The 21,813-nt window shown below is 40.5% G+C and overlaps 1 protein-coding gene across 5 annotated transcripts in view; it reads left to right on the forward strand.

The window, feature by feature from the left end:
- The window catches only part of Afti (aftiphilin), a 223,700-nt gene that overhangs the window by 151,215 nt on the left and 50,672 nt on the right, over positions 1 to 21,813 (forward strand). For all 5 annotated transcript variants that reach the window (XM_070095388.1, XM_070095390.1, XM_070095392.1 and 2 more), the window contains exon 6: positions 9,719 to 9,785. In XM_070095388.1, coding sequence (XP_069951489.1) covers positions 9,719 to 9,785 — 67 coding nt within the window. The remainder of the gene's footprint in view (positions 1 to 9,718; positions 9,786 to 21,813) is intronic.

Below are 21,813 nucleotides of genomic sequence, written 5' to 3' on the forward strand. Positions count from 1 at the left end.
AGTCTCTCAACATCTTCTATCACTTGTGATCTCTGTTTCGAAAACAAAGTTGCACCTTTGGCAAGAACAGCTTCCTTGATTGCTGTTTTCTTGGCCACAATAGTAGCAATGGTTGATTGGGGTTTTGTGTACAACCTGGCCAGCTCGGAGACACGCACTCCACTTTCATCCTTAGCAATGATCTCTTTCTTCATATCCATAGTAATTCTAACCCTTTTTGCTGTAGGGTTGGCACTAAAAACTTTCTTGGGGCCCATGGTGACTTATTTTGCAGGTGCAATCACTAAAAAGGCTGTGATAATATGAAATGTTCCGATTGTATGCTTGGAAGCGACTGCGGTGGTTGGCTTGTAAACACTGGCACCCATGGAACAAGCGAGGTGTTCTCAGGCTGCATGTGGACGCGTCTCGAGCAAATTGCGTTGAGCGAGTTTTTTAGTGCTAGCCGAGGCAAAATTTTTGCGTTAAAATGTATCGCTATGCGGATTTAACATTATGTGATGCTTTTGTTAGGTGAGGGTCCACTGTATATATACATCTTACGAGCCACTGTTTTTGACGTATATGTACTCGTAAATTCTAGCGGCTTCAAATCAAGCAGGAGAAAGCTGGTAGGCCCACATGTGAGAGAATGGGTCTGTGTGGCCAGTGTGCACCATATAAAAAAAATCCTGCAGCACACAGTGTATAATGTGAAAAAAAAGACAGTTTTTTTTTTAATTAAAATGCCGACTTTGTGGTCTATTTTCGTATAGTATTTATGATTGTATTTTCATTTTATTGGTCTCATTTGATAGAATGGAAAACATGTTATAGAAAAAGAGGTGATTTTGATGGCTTTTACTATGAAAAGAACCTTGAAATGGAGCTCAAATTAGGGGAAATGTTTGATTTTTCCTGATGTTCAAAAGTAAACAAATGATGTCATTTTCCAATAAATGTCCAAGTAGCCATTCTAATATGCAGTTATGAATGGGTTGACATTTTTTATATAATTATTACAATATTGCAGTAGTCTGCATAACAGTAGATCTTCTATTTTTTGTTTGAATAAAAATTCAAAATAGGAAGCAAAAGTAATATCAGAGGGGCCTGGAGACATGACTGATGAACAAAGAAAATGTTAGTTTAGAGCCAGGAATGTCTGCATTGTTCATTCTGGACCGTATTTTGAAATTGTCATATTTTAAAATTTTCGTGAAATTTGCCAAATTGCAAATTTCTGACCATATTAGTAGGTAGTTGAAATCAATAAATGGGCAGTTTCTTGTACTCAATAGATAGAAAAATGCAGTTTTAAAGAAATAGCTATGAGTTTGGTCGAATGGATCAATGGAATTAGCCGAAAATAGTCAAAGTGGGCGAAATCGGCAATTCGTAAATATCGCCAAGGTCGCTAACTTCGCAAGAGCGTAATTCCGTCAAGTTTTCCCCCCCATTTTTTTTTTTTTTTTTTTTTTTTTTTTTTTTTTTTTTTTTTTAGAAAATTTTGTGACACCAGGAGACACCTCAGGATTTGTGGTTGCGACAGTCAATGGGTTAAGGACCCCAATGGGAATAAATTAGACTGTCCTCAATGATGTACTGACTTTCTTGGGTTATCCTGGGTGGCCAACCCTCTGGGGGTAATTGTTTCTCGTTAAGCCTCACCAACAACAGTCTCTTCACATCTTCGAGTAGTACAGCTGAAGGTGGTGCAGCAGCAGCTGATGGTTGTGCAGCAGCAGCTGACCGTGGTACAGCAGCAGCTGACCGTGGTACAGCAGCAGCTGACCGTGGTACAGCAGCAGCTGACGGTGGTACAGCAGCAGCTGACGGTGGTACAGCAGCAGCTGACGGTGGTGCAGCAGCAGCTGACCGTGATGCAGCAGCAGCTGACTGTGGTACAGCAGCAGCAGCAACTGACCGTGATGCAGCAGCAGCAGCTGACTGTGGTACAGCAGCAGCAGCAACTGACCGTGGTACAGGAGCAGCACCAGCTGACCGTGGTACAGCAGCAGTTGATGGTGGTGCAGCAACAGCTGATGGTGGTGCAGGAGCAGCTGACCATGGTACACCAGCAACAGCTGATCATGGTACAGCAGCAGCAGCCGACTGTGGTGCAGCAGCAGCTGACTGTGGTACTATAGTATTTTGATAGTGCGACTGTGGTGCAGCAGCAGCTGACTGTGGTACTATAGTATTTTGATAGTATTTCTTATCCTTTTTACCACAGGGTTGGCACTAGAAGCTTTCTTTGGGCCCATGGTGGCTTATCTAAATAAGCCAGTTACAAGCACTAAAAACAATGGAATAATACAAAATTTATCGAATGTATGTGTGCAACCGTCCACCCTGGCTTGTAAACAATGGCACTAGCTGAGCTGAGGCGCTCTGGCCAGATGGACCATGTTTGGGACGAATGATGTAAGCCGAGTTTTTCTTCATAGGTCAGGGAAAATTTTTTATGCTGTAACACTTCATAAGTCGATTTTATCGTAAGATGAGGCCTTTGTAAGTCGGGGGTTCACTGTATGATCAATTTCTCTAGTTTTAAGTAGTCTGTAAGATATTAATTTAGTCTGCCCATAATACTGTGGCATGATAGCAGCTCTCTTTGCCTACAGCTCATTATTGTAACTAAAGAATCTCAATGTAAATTTGCAAAGAAATAAAAATTGTATTGTGTTGTGATGTAAAGTAAGACATTTAATGTGCCCAAGAGTGACTATTATTACGTATTGTATTACTATGGCATTAAGACTAGAGGGACACTTTTAGTGATTTTAATGTGTACCTGCACGAAAACCAAGGTGGCGAACAAAAACTGGGACAATATTTTGACAAAAAAGGTCATCGAAAACCGAATTCAACAAAAACCAGGGCAAACGAAAACCAAGGTTCCATTGTAAGTTGTTTTTTAACTGTAGTTTTGAAAGTGCTAGCTGAACCAGCAGTTCTAGAGATTTCTGGCAGTTTTTTCCAGATTTTGGGCCCTTTTATGTATACAGTGGACCCCTCACCATACGATAATCCGTTCATGAAAGCTCATCGTATGCTGAAATTTTCATAAGGTGAATTAATATTCCCCATAAGAAATAATGGAAATCAAATTAATCCATTCCTGACACCCCAAAGTATGAAAAAAAAAATGTTGCCACATGAAATATTAATTTTAATACACACAAACTGACACTTACCTTTATTGAAGATCTGGTAATGATTGATGGGATGGGAGGAGGGAAGAGTGTGGAAGTTGTTAATGTTTAGAAGGGGAATCCCCTTCCATTAGGACTTGAGGTATCAAGTCCTTTTCCGGGGTTACTTCCCTTCTTCTTTTAATGCCACTAGGACCAGCTTGTGAGTCACTGGACCTCTGTCGCACAGCATATCTGTCCATAGAAGCTTGTACCTCCCGTTCCTTTATGATTTGTCTAAAGCGGTTCACAACATTGTCATTGTAATAGTCACCAGCACGGCTTGCAATAGCTGTGTGAGGGTGATTTTCATCCATAAAGGTTTGCACTTCAAGTCACTTTGCACACATTTCCTTAATCTTTGAAGTAGGCAACTTCTTCAATTTCTCTATCCCCTCCGAAGCAGTTTCTTCAGGTCTGGCCTCTTGCTGTTGAAGATGATCTTGCAGCTCATCAATGGTTAGTTCTTCATTGTCCTCCTCCACCAACTCTTCCACACCCTCCCCACTGACCTCCAACCCCAAGGACTTCCCCAAATGGCACAATTGATTCCACAACTGGCATACACTTCTCAGGGTTAGCTCAAATCCTTCAAAATCCCTTCTGTCTGCACATTCTGGCCACAGTTTCTTCCAAGCAGAGTTCAACGTCCTCTTAGTCACTCCCTCCCAGGCCTTACCTATAAGGTTTACACAATTGAGGATGCTAAATTGGTCTTTCCAAAACTCTTTAGCAACCACCCAGGGAAGTACTACCGTCCTGCCAGATGACTGTGAAACAAAAACCTGTAACTGTTTTGCATGATGGTAGGATTGCTGGTTTCTTTTTCTGTCTCATAAACACGCTAAGATAACAGGGATATCTTGCTACTCCTACTTACACTTTGGTCACACTTCACAGACACGCACATGCATATATATATATACATACATCTAGGTTTTTCTCCTTTTTCTAAATAGCTCTTGTTCTTTTTTATTTCTTCTATTGTCCATGGGGAAGTGGAAAAGAATCTTTCCTCCGTAAGCCATGCGTGTCGTATGAGGCGACTAAAATGCCGGGAGCAATGGGCTAGTAACCCCTTCTCCTGTATACAATTACTAAAAAAGAGAAGAAGAAAAACTTTATAAAACTGGGTTGCTTAAATGTGCGTGGATGTAGTGCGGATGACAAGAAACAGATGATTGCTGATGTTATGAATGAAAAGAAGTTGGATGTCCTGGCCCTAAGCGAAACAAAGCTGAAGGGGGTAGGAGAGTTTCAGTGGGGGGAAATAAATGGGATTAAATCTGGAGTATCTGAGAGAGTTAGAGCAAAGGAAGGGGTAGCAGTAATGTTAAATGATCAGTTATGGAAGGAGAAAAGAGAATATGAATGTGTAAATTCAAGAATTATGTGGATTAAAGTAAAGGTTGGATGCGAGAAGTGGGTCATAATAAGCGTGTATGCACCTGGAGAAGAGAGGAATGCAGAGGAGAGAGAGAGATTTTGGGAGATGTTAAGTGAATGTATAGGAGCCTTTGAACCAAGTGAGAGAGTAATTGTGGTAGGGGACTTGAATGCTAAAGTAGGAGAAACTTTTAGAGAGGGTGTGGTAGGTAAGTTTGGGGTGCCAGGTGTAAATGATAATGGGAGCCCTTTGATTGAACTTTGTATAGAAAGGGGTTTAGTTATAGGTAATACATATTTTAAGAAAAAGAGGATAAATAAGTATACACGATATGATGTAGGGCGAAATGACAGTAGTTTGTTGGATTATGTATTGGTAGATAAAAGACTGTTGAGTAGACTTCAGGATGTACATGTTTATAGAGGGGCCACAGATATATCAGATCACTTTCTAGTTGTAGCTACACTGAGAGTAAAAGGTAGATGGGATACAAGGAGAATAGAAGCATCAGGGAAGAGAGAGGTGAAGGTTTATAAACTAAAAGAGGAGGCAGTTAGGGTAAGATATAAACAGCTATTGGAGGATAGATGGGCTAATGAGAGCATAGGCAATGGGGTCGAAGAGGTATGGGGTAGGTTTAAAAATGTAGTGTTAGAGTGTTCAGCAGAAGTTTGTGGTTACAGGAAAGTGGGTGCAGGAGGGAAGAGGAGCGATTGGTGGAATGATGATGTAAAGAGAGTAGTAAGGGAGAAAAAGTTAGCATATGAGAAGTTTTTACAAAGTAGAAGTGATGCAAGGAGGGAAGAGTATATGGAGAAAAAGAGAGAGGTTAAGAGAGTGGTGAAGCAATGTAAAAAGAGAGCAAATGAGAGAGTGGGTGAGATGTTATCAACAAATTTTGTTGAAAATAAGAAAAAGTTTTGGAGTGAGATTAACAAGTTAAGAAAGCCTAGAGAACAAATTGATTTGTCAGTTAAAAATAGGAGAGGAGAGTTATTAAATGGAGAGTTAGAGGTATTGGGAAGATGGAAGGAATATTTTGAGGAATTGTTAAATGTTGATGAAGATAGGGAAGCTGTGATTTCGTGTATAGGGCAAGGAGGAATAACATCTTGTAGGAGTGAGGAAGAGCCAGTTGTGAGTGTGGGGGAAGTTCGTGAGGCAGTAGGTAAAATGAAAGGGGGTAAGGCAGCCGGGATTGATGGGATAAAGATAGAAATGTTAAAAGCAGGTGGGGATATAGTTTTGGAGTGGTTGGTGCAATTATTTAATAAATGTATGGAAGAGGGTAAGGTACCTAGGGATTGGCAGAGAGCATGCATAGTTCCTTTGTATAAAGGCAAAGGGGATAAAAGAGAGTGCAAAAATTATAGGGGGATAAGTCTGTTGAGTGTACCTGGTAAAGTGTATGGTAGAGTTATAATTGAAAGAATTAAGAGTAAGACGGAGAATAGGATAGCAGATGAACAAGGAGGCTTTAGGAAAGGTAGGGGGTGTGTGGACCAGGTGTTTACAGTGAAACATATAAGTGAACAGTATTTAGATAAGGCTAAAGAGGTCTTTGTGGCATTTATGGATTTGGAAAAGGCGTATGACAGGGTGGATAGGGGGGCAATGTGGCAGATGTTGCAAGTGTATGGTGTAGGAGGTAGGTTACTGAAAGCAGTGAAGAGTTTTTACGAGGATAGTGAGGCTCAAGTTAGAGTATGTAGGAAAGAGGGAAATTTTTTCCCAGTAAAAGTAGGCCTTAGACAAGGATGTGTGATGTCACCGTGGTTGTTTAATATATTTATAGATGGGGTTGTAAGAGAAGTAAATGCGAGGGTCTTGGCAAGAGGCGTGGAGTTAAAAGATAAAGAATCACACACAAAGTGGGAGTTGTCACAGCTGCTCTTTGCTGATGACACTGTGCTCTTGGGAGATTCTGAAGAGAAGTTGCAGAGATTGGTGGATGAATTTGGTAGGGTGTGCAAAAGAAGAAAATTAAAGGTGAATACAGGAAAGAGTAAGGTTATGAGGATAACAAAAAGATTAGGTGATGAAAGATTGAATATCAGATTGGAGGGAGAGAGTATGGAGGAGGTGAACGTATTCAGATATTTGGGAGTGGACGTGTCAGCGGATGGGTCTATGAAAGATGAGGTGAATCATAGAATTGATGAGGGAAAAAGAGTGAGTGGTGCACTTAGGAGTCTGTGGAGACAAAGAACTTTGTCCTTGGAGGCAAAGAGGGGAATGTATGAGAGTATAGTTTTACCAACGCTCTTATATGGGTGTGAAGCGTGGGTGATGAATGTTGCAGCGAGGAGAAGGCTGGAGGCAGTGGAGATGTCATGTCTGAGGGCAATGTGTGGTGTGAATATAATGCAGAGAATTCGTAGTTTGGAAGTTAGGAGGAGGTGCGGGATTACCAAAACTGTTGTCCAGAGGGCTGAGGAAGGGTTGTTGAGGTGGTTCGGACATGTAGAGAGAATGGAGCGAAACAGAATAACTTCAAGAGTGTATCAGTCTGTAGTGGAAGGAAGGCGGGGTAGGGGTCGGCCTAGGAAGGGTTGGAGGGAGGGGGTAAAGGAGGTTTTGTGTGCGAGGGGCTTGGACTTCCAGCAGGCATGCGTGAGCGTGTTTGATAGGAGTGAATGGAGACAAATGGTTTTTAATACTTGACGTGCTGTTGGAGTGTGAGCAAAGTAACATTTATGAAGGGATTCAGGGAAACCGGCAGGCCGGACTTGAGTCCTGGAGATGGGAAGTACAGTGCCTGCACTCTGAAGGAGGGGTGTTAATGTTGCAGTTTAAAAACTGTAGTGTAAAGCACCCTTCTGGCAAGACAGTGATGGAGTGAATGATGGTGAAAGTTTTTCTTTTTCGGGCCACCCTGCCTTGGTGGGAATCGGCCGGTGTGATAATAAAAAAAAAAATAATAAATAATAAAACTCTTTAGAGTCAATCAAGTGTCTGTGGTCACTACAAAGCACTTTTGAAACATAGCTTTTGTGTAGAGTATTTTGAAGTTTGAAATGACCTGCTGGTCCATGGGCTGCAGGAGAGGAGTGGTATTAGGAGGCAAAAACTTGACCTTAATGAAGCTCATGTCCCCAGAAAGTTGCTCTGCCAAGTCTGAAGGATGACCAGGAGCATTGTCTAATACCAGGAGGCACTTAAGGTCCAATTTATTTTCCAGGAGGTAATTTTTCACATTGGGGGCAAATGCATGGTGTAACCAGTCATAGAAAAGGTCTCTAGTGACCCATGCCTTACTGTTTGCCCTCCACATCACACACAAATTAGCCTTGAGGACATTTTTTCTCTTGAACACACTGGGAGTTTCAGAGTGATACACCAATAAAGGCTTCACTTTGCAATCACCACTAGCATTAGCACACATCAAGAGAGTAAGCCTGTCTTTCATAGGCTTATGTCCTGGGAGTGCCTTTTCTTCCTGAGTAATGTATGTCCTGCTTGGTATTTTCTTCCAAAACAGGCCTGTTTCATCGCAATTAAACACTTGTTCAGGTTTCATTTCTTCACTGTCTATGTACTCCTTGAATTCCTTAAAGGACCCCAATGGAAATAAAGGACCCCAATGGAAATAAGTCACTCTGTCTGACTTTTTTGGGTTATCCTAGGTTCTCTACACATATGCTGCTATGTATGATAATTCTATGTAACTGTATTTGTGTATACCTGAATAAACTTACTTACTTACTTACTTACTTACTAAATTCACATATTTTTCAGCCGCTTTTTGGTCTGAACTGGCAGCCTCACCATGCCTTATCACACTATGTATGCCACTACAATTCTTAAATCTCTCAAACCAACCTTTGTTGGCCTTAAATTCACTCACATCACCACTAGTTGCAGGCATTTTTCTAATTAAATTGTCATGCAACTTCCTAGCCTTTTTACATATGATCTCTTGAGAGATGGTATCTCCTGCTATCTGTTTTTCATTTATCCACACCAATAAGTCTCTCTCAACATCTTCTATCACTTGCGATCTCTTATTCGAAAGCAAAGTTGCACCTTTTGCAAGAACAGCTTCCTTGATTGCCGTTTTCTTGGCCACAATAGTAGCAGTGGTTGATTGGGGGTTTCGTATACAACCTGGCCAGCTCGGAGACATGCACTCCACTTTCGTACTTAGCAATTATCTCTTTCTTCATATCCATAGTAATTTTCACCCTTTTTCCCACAGGGTTGGCACTAGAAGCTTTCTTGGGGCCCATGGTGACTTATTTTGCAGGTACAATCACGAAAAACGCTGTGATAATATGAAATGTTCCGATTGTATGCGTGGATGCGACCGCACTGGCTGGCTTGTAAACACTGGCACCCATGGGACAGCTGAAGCGCGCTCTGGCCACACGGACGAGTCTTGAACGAATTGCGTAAGCTGAGTTTTTTAGCGTAAGGCGAGGCAAAATTTTTGCGTTAAAATGTATCGTATGGTGGATTTAACGTAAGGTGATGCCATCATATGGTGAGGGTTCACTGTAATGAGTTTTTGAAAAGATTTAGCCTTACACTGTTAATGTCATAGAGGTTTTTGTGGCTAGTATCGTGTCTATAAGTCCTATTTCAACTGTCAAGAAAGCATTTCAGGTCGGGATTTATATTAGAATTGATTGTTCTGTAAATGTAGGTTGCACAATAGTATGAGTGAATGTTTTGTATAGTGAGTAGGTTTAGGTCTTTGAAGAGTTGGGGGGGTGTTGTCTAGCAGTGGATTGTGCGAGCATTCACACTACGGCTTTTTGTTGTGTTGTTATTCATTTTAGGTGGTTTTTCGTTGTGGAACCCCAGGCACAAATAGCATAGGTGAGTTATGGGTAGATCAGTGAATAGTATAGTGTAAGTTGTGAAGTTTGTGGTACATAGTAACATATCTTTGAGAGAATGCCAACTGCTTTATAAACTTTTTTGTGTGTTGGATATGGGTGTTGAATTTCAGGTTGCTATCAAGGTGCAGACCCAGGAATTTTCCCCCATTATGTTTAGCAATAAGGGTGTTGTTAAGCACCCTTTTCTATTTTCCATAGGCAGGTATGAAAATAATTAATTTACATGACTTTTGAAACTGGGAATAGAACACTGTACTTTACTGCCATGCTTGCCATGCACTGGGATTAAAGAGTGGGTTATTGATTTCCAGGAACAGATCCCCCCAGCAAAATTTGATTGGACATCCAGTGGTCTGACCAATCCTTTGGAAACTCCGGGTAAGTGTACACTTTATGCCATTTTTTTCCTTTTCATTGTTAATGAAAGGTAAAGTATTGTTGCCTTAGTTTCCTTTTCAATATAGTGAGATTCAAGCTTTTTTTTTTCATTAATTTTGCCTGTATTTCTCTACTTTTGTTGGCTTTGACAGTAAATGCATTACTGGTACACCACTGATTTTCCAGAACCCTTGGTTCCACAGTGTACTGGAATATCAATTTTGCTGTACCAACAGAGGTCACATAATAATTCAACAATACATCTCTGACCCATTAATTATCATATATATCTAAGTAATTAACTTTTCATATAACTCTTGGATAAGTCTTCCCTAATTTTTGAGGGCAGGGCAGTAGGCCAGAGCTGGCAGGACAGGGTAAGGCTTTTGCAAATACTATAAGCTATTTAGTACATATTAATAAATTCATTACAATAAAAGAATAAATTAAAATTATAATTTCCCTTGTATTTTCAATAATAAAAATAACAGTATGTACCAGAGAGTGGTCAGAGGCTTGTGTCTTGAATACCTTTAACCACCAGCACCACCACCCTCACTGTTTGTCATTAAATAAGACTGTACAAATTAAACTGATGCACAATTATATATACATTATATTCAGGTTTCTTTCATTTTTTAACCCTTCTTTTGCAAAGGAAGATATGCAGAGGGTATATAAACTGATGGGGCAGGGGCAGTTCTTGTCAACACAGAATATGCAAGTCATTCATTTTCACAGAATAAAAGTTAACAACTGAATTGATGCACAGTATATACAAGATTCTGTATTCACATTATATTCAGTTTCCTTTCATTGTAACACTGATTATTCATACGGAAGGAAGCAAAGGATATATAAATCTTGGAGTCCCTCTTAGTTTGTATATAAACATTGTCTTCGGTATCCTCACATTTTAGTATTGATGATGCAAAGGATATGAAAACACTGCATGTATTGACTGGTATCCAGGAAACTACTAATTAATTAATTTGTTACTTTTCCTGAGACGCTCTTGTTGATAATCAATTTATATATAAACTGTATACTGTGGTGGCTCTCAGAATTTCAAACACAAACATTTGTCATGGCAGTGCCACAAGATTATCCCTTCACTTTTTTTACTTACTGTACTTTCTACACTTTAATATGAGTCACTAACACATTCAACATTAGTGTAAATACAGGTAGGATAAGTAAATAACTGTTAATCGCACAGCAATGTGTAGTTAGTGACATTAGCAGATACTAACCTTCTTATATGGGTGTTTAGCTATTTTACCCCTCTAGTTACACCATCATAAATTAAAATCACAGCGTTGTAATAAAATTGCCACAGTTCTTTATCCACCACATAGCAAAATCACCCTAGAAGATCGCGTCTTAATCACTTATTTGTGGTTGCAGTAGTCACATGAGTTTATTTTGTTTACCATTTGTCAGAGGAACTCTTTGATAGACACTTGGCCTATTGTGTATGTGGTGTAATTGTGTGGTGTGTATTTGTGCACATGAGAGAGAGACCTTTAATTTGAATCTTGTAAAATCCTGTGTAAAAGAGAAAGAGTGAATAAATGAATGAATGGAGAGAGAACAGGAAGGAAATACCTGTGTGGAAAGAGGTTTGGTAATAAGTAATACATATTTTATGAAGAAGAGGATAAATAAATACAAGGTATGATATAGCATGTAATGAAAGTAGTTTGTTAGATTATGTATTGGTGGATAAAAGGTTGATGGGTAGGCTCCAGGATGTACATGTTTATAGAGGGGCAACTGATATATCGGATCATTATTTAGTTGTAGCTACAGTTAGAGTAAGAGGTAGATGGGAAAAAGAGGAAAATGGTAACAACAAGCAAGAGGGAGGTGAAAGTGTATAAACTAAGTGTATAAGTTCAGGTGAGATATAAGCAACTATTGGCAGAAAGGTGGGCTGGTGCAAGTATGAGTAGTGGGGGGGGGGGGGTTGAAGAGGGTTGGAATAGTTTTAAAAATGCAGTGTTAGAATGTGGGGTAGAAGTTTGTGGGTGTAGGAGGAATGAGGAGTGATTGGTGGAATGATGAAGTAAAGGGTGTGATAAAAGAGAAAAAGATAGCTTATGAGAGGTTCTTACAAAGCACTGTCAAGAAATTTTAATGAAAATAAGAAAAAAATTTGGAGTGAGTTAAACAAGTTAAGAAAGCCTAGAGAACAAATGGATTTGTCAGTTAAAAACAGAGTAGGGGAGTTAGTAGATGGGGAGATGGAGGTTTTGGGTAGATGGCGAGAATATTTTGAGGAACTTTTAAATGTCGACGAAGAAAGGGAAGTGGTAATTTCATGCACTGGCCAGGGAGGTATACCATCTTTTAGGAGTGAAGAACAGGATGTGAGTGTGGGGGAGGTGCGTGAGTCATTACGTAGAATGAAAGGGGGTAAAGCACCTGGAACTGACGGGAACATGACAGAAATCTTAAAAGCAGGGTGGGTATAGTGTTGGAGTGGTTGGTATTTTTGTTTAATAAATGTATGAAAGAGGGGAAGGTACCTAGGGATTGGCAGAGAGCATGTATAGTCCCTTTATATAAAGGGAAGGGGGACAAAAGAGATTGTAAAAATTATAGAGGAATAACTTTACTGAGTATACCAGGAAAAGTGTACGGTAGGGTTATAATTGAAAGAATTAGAGGTAACACAGAATGTAGGATTGCGGATGAGCAAGGAGGTTTCAGAGTGGGTAGGGGATGTGTAGATCAAGTGGTTAAATTGAGGCATATATGTGAATAGTATTTAGATGAAGGTAAGGAAGTTTTTATTGCATTTATGGATTTAGAAAAGGCATATGATAGAGTGGATAGGGGAGCAATGTGGCAGATGTTGCAAGTACAGTGGACCTTTGACCAACGATGGCATCGCATAACGTTAAATTCGCCTAACGATACATTTTAACGCTAACATTTTGCCTCGGCTAATGCTAAAAAACTCGCCTAGCGATATTCGTTCTCGGGTACCAATTAATATCGTTAGGTGAGGGTCCACTATATATGGAATAGTCTTTCTTGTTTATTCTGGACCCTATTTGGAAATTGGCATCTTTTGAAATTTGTGTGAAATTGTCAAAATTGCTAAATTCTGACCACTGTATTGGATAGTTGAAATCGGTAAATGGGTGGTTTCTTGTACTCATTCGATAGAAAAAAATGGAATTCTAGCAAAATAGTTATGATTTTTGTCAACTAGTACACTGGAATTGGCTGAAAATAGGGCTCAAAGTGGACAAAATCACCGATGCGTAAACATCGTCCAGACCGCTAACTTCACGAGAGCATAATTTCGTAAGTTTTCCATTGAATTTCATACTTTTGGTCTCATTATCACTGGGAAAAGATTCTCTGTCTTTTTATAAGAAAAAAATCTTTTTTTCTTTTTTGAAATGTGGGTGACCCTGAGAACAAGTTTGGGAGGGGGCCTGGGGACCCTGAAAGGGTTAAGAATCCTTGTGGCATACACAGTGTGGTAAGGCATGGTGAGGCTGCCAGTTAAGACAACAAAGCGGCTGAAAAATATGTGCAGGACTTTAACCCTCTGACTGTTTTGTTTGTATATACATGTATACGTCTTATGAGCCACCATTTTTGACGTATATATACAGTGGTCCCTCGATAATCGTCCGGCTTGATAGTCATCCTTTTCGGAAATCGTCAAGTTATTTTCGTCCAAACATTCGCTTGCAAATGGTATTTTGACTCGTTAATCGTTGTTCGTCCTGGATGCGTACTCACAGCTCTGAGCCGTTTCAGCCTCCCTTCCCAGCCAGTGTGCCATTGTTTACCAGTGAGCGACAGTCCCCTCACTTGTTCATACGAAATATTTCATAATATTCCATTCATTTTAGTGCTTGCAAGTGCTAAATAAGCTACCATGGCTCCAAAGAAAGCTCCTAGTGCCAAGACTTTGGTAAAGAAGGTGAGAAATATGATTGAATTTAAGAAAAACATCATTGAACAATATGAAAGCATTATAGGTAAGGCTTGGGAGGGAGTGACTACCAGGACTTTGAACTCTGCTTGGAGAAAATTGTGGCCAGATTGTGTCCACAAGAAGGAATTTGAAGGGTTTGTGGCTCACCCTGATGAGCCTAGGTCCGTTGTGAACTCTGTTGTGGCATTGGGGAGTTCCATGGGGTTGGATGTGAGTTTGGGGGATGTGGAAGAGTTGGTGGAGGACCACAATGAAGAGCTAATCACTGAGGAGCTGCAAGAGCTTCAGCAGGAAGAGCAACAGATCGCAGCTCAGAATCTTGCTGCAGAGGAGCAGGAAGAGAGATGGAAGAAGGTGTCTTCAGAAATTAAGGAAATTTTTGAAATGTAGAGTAGGATAGAAAGATTTATGGAGAAACATCACCGTGAGAGGGATGTTGCAAGCCATATTGGCAACTTGTACAGTGACAGAGTCTTGGCCCATTTTAGGGAAGTGTTAAAGAGACGCCAGAAACAGAGCTCTCTGAACAGTTTTTTTGCGAGACAGGACTCCAGTGACTCAAGCTGGTCCTAGTGGCATTAAGAAACAGAGAAGAGAAGTAACCCCAGAAAAGGACTTGGTACGTGGGTGTTGATGGAAGGGGATTCCCCTTCCAAACAGTAACTAATCCAATCTCTCTCCTCCTCCAGTCTTCTGTACACTAAAAAGAATCGCCAATAAAGGTAAGTGTTATGCTGTTAATGTTTCATTCATCATGTCCCATTGTATTGTTTATGTACTACATCTATATTTCATGTAAAACAAAATTTGTTTTAATACTTCTGGGTGTCAGGAACGGATTAATTGTATTTACATTATTTCTTATAGGGAAAATTGATTCGAAAATCGTCTATTTCGATAATCGTCGCACTTACAGGAACGGATTAACGACGATAAACGAGGGACCACTGTACTCATAAATTTTAGCGGCTTCAAATCAAGCAGGAGAAAGCTGGTAGACCCACATGTGAGAGAATGGGTCTGTGTGTTTAGTGTGCACCATATAAAAAAAATCCTGCAGCACGTAGTGCATGAGAAAAAAAAACTCCGTTTTTTTTTTTAATTAAAATGCCGACTTTGTGGTCTATTTTCGTATAGTATTTATGGTTGTATTCTTGTTTTCTTGGTCTCATTTGATAGAATGGAAAATATATAGAAGTAGAGGTGATTTTGATTGGGTTTGCTATGAAAAAACCTTGAAGTGGAGCTCAAAGTAGGGGAAATGTTTGATTTTTGCCGATGTTCAAAAATAAACATATGATGTCATTTTCCAATAAATGTCCAAGTAGCCATTCTGATATGCAGTCATGAATGGGTTGACATTATTTATACAATTACAGTGGACACCCACCTTATGAACACATCGCTTTACGTTAAATCCGCCATACAAAGCATTTGAACGCAAAAATTTTGCCTCGCCTCCCATGATTCGTCTGGAACATGTCCCACGCATGGCCTCAGCTGCCCCGTGCATGCCATTGTTTACAAGCCAGCCAGTGCTGTCACATCTAAGCATACATTCGGTACATTTCATATTATCACAGTGTTTTTAGTGCTTGTAGCTGCAAAATAAGTCAACATGGGCCCCAAGAAAGCTTCTAGTGCCAACCCTGTGGTAAAAAGGGTGAAAATTACTATGGAAATGAAGAAAGAGATAATAGCTAAGTACAAAAGTGGGGTGCGTGTCTCGGAGCTGGCCAGGTTGTATACCAAACCCCAATCAACCATCGCTACTATCTTGTCCAACAAAACGGCAGTCACGGAAGCTGTTCTTGCAAAAGGTGCAAGTTTGTTTTCGAAACAGAGATCACAAGTGATAGAAGATGTTGAGAGACTGTTATTAGTGTGGATAAATGAAAAACAGATAGCAGGAGATACCATCTCTCAAGCGATCATATGTGGAAAGGCTAGGAAGTTGCATGACAATTTAATTAGAAAAATGCCTGCAACTAGTGGTGATGTGAGTGAATTTAAGGCCAGCAAAGGTTGGTTTGAGAGATTTAAGAATCGTAGTGGCATACATAATGTGATAAGGCATCGTGAGGCTGCCAGTTCGGACCAAAAAGCGGCTGAAAAATATGTGAAGGAATTCAAGGAGTACATAGATAGTGAAGAATGAAACCTAAACAAGTGTTTAATTGTGACAAAACAGGCCTGTTTTGGAAGAAAATGCCAAGCAGGACATACATTACTCAGGAGGAAAAGGCACTCCCAGGACATAAGCCTATGAAAGACAGGCTTACTCTTCTGATGTGTGCTAATGCTAGTGGTGATTGCAAAGTGAAGCCTTTATTGGTGTATCACTCTGAAACTCCCAGAGCTGAATATTCAGGCAAAACAATGTCGTCAAAGCTAATTTGTGTGTGCTGTGGAGGGCAAACAGTAGGGCATGGGTCACTAGGGACTTTTTCTATGACTGGTTACACCATGCATTTGCCCCCAGTGTGAAAAATTACCTAATGGAAAATAAATTGGACCTTAAGTGCCTCCTGGTATTAGACAATGCTCCTGGTCATCCTTCAGACTTGGCAGAGTGACATTCTGGGGACATGAGCTTCATTAAGGTCAAGTTTTTGCCTCCTAATACCACTCCTCTCTTGCAGCCCATGGACCAGCAGGTCATTTCAAACTTCAAAAAACTCTACACAAAAGCTATGTTTCAAAAGTGCTTTGAAGTGACCTCAGACACTCGATTGACTCTAAGAGAGTTTTGGAAAGATCACTTTAGCATCCTCAGTTGTGTAAACCTTATAGGTAAGGCTTGGGAGGGAGTGACTAAGAGGAAGTTGAACTCTGCTTGGAAGAAACTGTGGCCAGAATGTGTATAAGAAATGGATTTTGAAGGGTATGAGGCTAACCCTGAGAAGCGTATGCCAGTTTTGGAATCCATTGTGGCATTGGGGAAGTCATTGGGGTTGGAAGTTAGTGGGGATGATGTGGAAGAGTTGGTGGAGGAGGACAATGAAGAACTAACCACTGAAAAGCTGTAAGATCATCTTCAACAGCAAGAGGCCAGACCTGAGGAAACTGCTTCAGAGGAGGGGAGAGAGAAATTGAAGAAGTTGCCTACTTCAAAGATTAAGGAAATGTGTGCAAAGTGGGTTGAACTGCAAACCTTTGCGGATGAAAATCACCCTGACACAGCTACTGCAAGCCGTTTTGGCAACCTGTACAATGACAATGTTATGGCCCATTTTAAGAAAGTCTTAAAGGAATGGGAGGTACAGAGCTCTATGGACAGATTTGTTGTGCAACAGAGGTCCAGTGACTCTCAAACTGGTCCTAGTGGCATTAAAAGAAGGGAAGTAACCCCAGTAAAGGACTTGCTACCTCAAGTCCTAATGGAAGGGGATTCCCCTTCTAGACAATAACAACTTCCACACACTCCCCTCCTCCCATCCCATCAATCATCACCAGATCTTCAATAAAGGTAAGTGTCATGTATTGTATTCTTAGTAGAGTAGTAATTGTGCATGTCTTCTTCAGTTTGTGTGTATTAAAATTAATATTTCATGTGGTAAAAATAATTTTTTTTTTTCATACTCTGGGGTGTCAGGAACGGATTAATTTCATTTCCATTATTTCTTATGGGGAAAATTAATTCGCCTTACGATGAGCTCTCAAGAACGGATTAATATTGTAAGGCAGGGGTCCACTGTATTACAATATTGTAGTAGTCTGCATAACAGTAAATCTTCTATTTTTTGTTTGAATAAATATTCAGAATAGAAAGCAAGAGTAATATCAGAGGGGCCTGGAGATGTGACTGATGAACAAAGAAAATCTTATTTTAGAGCCAGGAATGTCTGCATTGTTCATTCTGGACCTTATTTTGAAATTGTCATATGTTTTAATTTTCATGAAAGTGGCCAAATCGCAAATTTCTGACCATGTTTTTGGGCCTATCCGAACTCCAGTGATGGCCAAATTTGCAAGTACTGCTGCAACAACATGCAAGTAAACTATAGTGACATAAAAACTGACGGTGACGACAACGAAATGGACTAAATATGACAGAAGAGGGACCGGCATTCAAGTACCAGACCTGCTGCCAGATGTGAACCAGACACGAGACGTTTTCCACTACAGTGAAACAACTGACCTCCATATCAACTGCACCAGTGTTTAACGGGAAGACAACATGGCAGAAAACCTGATCAACTAAATCTCCATGGAAATGACAGGTCTGTAGGACTTTTTTCTTCAGTGCCAAACGAGGGAAAGAATTGAGCCTTTAAACATGGCTGACCGGCATCCAAACAGCCGCTACTGCCAGACGTACAACTAGCGAAGTGAAATTCTCATCTTTGCTGACGTTCATCTGTTGACAGTAGCATCATATCTGTACCACCATCATATCACCTGTACCAGTGCTAACGAGAGGGAAACACAGGAGACATCGTCAAATCAACAGTACAAAACTCCAAGGTATAGGACGGTTATCCCTCAGTGCCAGTCGTGGGAAAGAAGTGAATAGTTAAATAGTCAAGGTTAATGTTTTAGTAGCTGACCTATATTCAGCTGACCAGTGTACAGTGAGAGAATCATAGCAGAAAAAGCCAAATACAGTGGACCCCCGGTTAACGAACTTTTTTCATTCCAGTAGTATGTTCAGGTGCCAGTACTGACCGAATTTTTTCCCATACGGAATATTGTGAAGTAGATTAGTCCATTTCAGACCCCCAAACATACACGTACAAACGCACTTACATAAATACACTTACATAATTGGTCGCATTTGGAGGTGATCGTTAAGCGGGGGTCCACTGTATATCTATAAACTCAAGGAAAGTCAGGTTGTAGGGGCGTTACTCCCCTCAGCGTTTTAAAAATGGCTGAGTCAGCAGACCAGGTCAGGAGACAACAACACGACACAACCCCCGATAAATGGAATTGAGGGGGATTTGGAAGGATAAAACCATTGATTAAACCTTTCTGGTCTACCAGAATGGAAAGGAGTTAGAAGTTAATTGGTGAAGCCAGACTGTGAAGTGAGGTGGGTAGGGGAGTGTGTAATAAGGGGTTAACTGTAAGGGTTTTGTGAAGTTAAGGGAAAAGTGAGCAGTGAAGAGGGTTTTGAAGAGGAAGTTTTACTAGTAATTCAGTGTGATTGCTAAAGCAGATACTAAGTGTACTAGGGACTGGAAAAGAGAAATAAATATTATTGTATATGAGTAAAAGAGCGAAGAGTGAAACTGGCAGGCATTAGAGGGGTACAGGCTGCCATAATTATATTTATATTTCTTCTTCAATTCCATGAAGAAAGAAATCAGTCATGGGGGCTGGAAAAGGTGAATGGAGTAACAGCGCCCTGGACAGTAAAAGCCCAACAGTTGCCATCCTACCAGAAAAGTAAACCTCACTATCGCCGCAAGGTCTGGCAACACCGCATACCCAAACAAAAACAGTGGCACACAGCTCTTATTGTAGCGCTCTTAAGTGGTGATATCCAAATTAATCCAGGACCTCAAACTATTGTGCAGAGGCAAAACAGACAGATAAATGACGGCGATAATGACGGTCTAGTAGCTAGGGATGATAACCTTAACTCCATATGTAATGCATACATAGGTCAATGTGAGACAATAAAGCCATTATTATCTCAAACACTACCAAACAGGTGCATACACTGTTCTAAAGTATGCATGAAAAACAGAAAAGGCACCTTATGTAAAATGTGTAACAAATGTATAACAAATCCCGTACAACCACATCTTCCATCATAGCCAAGAAAAAGGAAATCAAGGACGCTGTTGTTGCAAAGGGGGTAAATATGCTGACAAAAATGAGATCACCAGTACTCGAAGATGTTGAGAAGTTATTATTGGTGTGGATAAATGAGAAACAATTAGCAGGAGATAGTCTTATGACGTCGATTATTTGTGAAAAGGCTAGGCAGTTGCATGACGATTTGGTAAAGAAATTGCCTGCAACTAGTGATGATGTGAGTGAATTTAAGGCCAGCAAAGGCTGGTTTGAGAGATTTAAGAAGCGTACTGGCATACACAGTGTGGTAAGGCATGGTGAGGCTGCCAGTTCGGACCATAAGGCGGCTAAAAAATATGTGCATGAATTCAAGGAGTACATAAGCAGTGAAGGACTGAAACCTGAACAAGTGTTCAATTGTGATGAAACAGGCCTCTTTTGGAAGAAAATGCCAAAGAGGACCTACATTACTCGGGAAGAAAAGGCACTGCCAGGACACAAGCCTATGAAAGACAGGCTGACGCTAATGTTCTGTGCTAATGCTAGTGGGGATTTCAAAGTGAAGCCGTTACTAGTGTACCATTCAGAAAATCCCAGAGTGTTCAAGAAAAACAATGTTATGAAGAGTAAATTGTGTGTGTTTTGGAAATCTAATAGTAAGGCATGGGTCACGAGGGAAATTTTTGTAGAGTGGTTCAATGAAGTGTTTGGCCCTAGTGTGAAGAATTACCTCCTGGAAAAGAAATTGGATCTCAAGTGCCTCCTAGTAATGGACAATGCACCTGCTCATCCTACAAACTTGGATGACCTAATTCTGGAGTAGTTTGGGTTCATCACAGTAAAGTTCTTGCCCCCGAATACCACTCCTCTCCTCCAGCCCATGGACCAGCAGGTCATTGCAAACTTTAAAAAACTCTACACCAAAGCAATGTTTGAAAGGTGCTTGAATGTGACCTCAGACACTCACTTGACCCTACGAGATTTTTGGAAAGAACATTTCAGTATTCTCCATTGTGTAAGCCTTATAGATAAGGCTTGAGAGGGAGTGACTATCAGGACTTTGAACTCTGCTTGGAGAAAATTGTGGCCAGATTGTGTCCACAAGAGGGATTTTGAAGGGTTTGTGGCTGACCCTGATGAGCCTATGTCAGTTGTTAAATCCATTGTGGCACTGGGGAGTTCCATGGGGTTGGATGTGAGTTTGGAGGATATGGAAGAGTTGGTGGAGGACCACAACGAAGAGCTAACCACTGAGGAGCTGCAAGAGCTTCAGCAGGAAGAGCAACAGATCGCAACTCAGAATCTTGCTGCAGAGGAGGAGGAAGAGAGATGGAGGAAGGTGCCTTCTTCAGAAATTAAGGAGATTTTTGAAATGTGGGGTAGGATGGAAAGATTTATGGAGAAACATCACCCAGAGAAGGATGTTGCAAGCCATATCGGCAACTTGTACAGTGACAGAGTCTTGGCCCATTTTAGGGAAGTTTTAAAGAGACACCAGAAACAGAATTCTCTGGACAGTATTTTTTGCGAGACAGGACTCCAGTGACTCTCAAGGTGGTCCTAGTGGCATTAAGAAACAGAGAAGAGAAGTAACCCCAGAAAAGCAATTGGTACCCGAGGTGTTGATGGAAGAGGATTCCCCTTCCAAACAGTAATTCATCCAATCAGTCTCCTTCTCCAGTCTTCCATACACAAAGAAGAATCGCCAATAAAGGTGTTATTCTGTTAATGTTTAATTCATCATGTGCCACTGTATTGTTTATGTACTACATCTATATTTCATGTAAAAAAAAATTTTGTTTTAATACTTCTGGGTGTCAGGAATGGATTAATTGAATTTACATTATTTCTAATGGGGAAAATTGATTCGTAAATCGTCCATTTCGATAATAGTCCCACTGCCAGGAACGGATTATGGACGATTATTGAGGGACCACTGTATTTCTTATGGGGAAAATTAATTTGACAAACGGCTATTTCAACCAAAGGCTAGCTCTCTGGAACGGATTAAAGCCGTTGGTCAAGGGTCCACTGTACAAATGTACAGTTACTGGATATGTTCCTAGAAGTTCTGCAGCTTGTGGAACTCTTCGTAACATGGTTTCATACACAATGGTGTTTTACACTTCTCACACATAAAACGAGTGTCTGCATTTTTTTAGGTGTTTTTTTGTATGTGCTCAGACAAAACACCTCGTCTGAGCAGTTTTCTTCAAAGTAGTAGCAGGCAGTTGCGTTAGGTAGTTATCCTAAGTAAATGGTCATGTATCATCATTCCTTCCTTCCTTCCTTTCATCTCATCCTTCCTTCATCCCTTCC

The sequence above is a fragment of the Cherax quadricarinatus genome, chromosome 50 (assembly GCF_038502225.1).
Source record: "Cherax quadricarinatus isolate ZL_2023a chromosome 50, ASM3850222v1, whole genome shotgun sequence".
NCBI lineage: Eukaryota > Metazoa > Arthropoda > Malacostraca > Decapoda > Parastacidae > Cherax > Cherax quadricarinatus.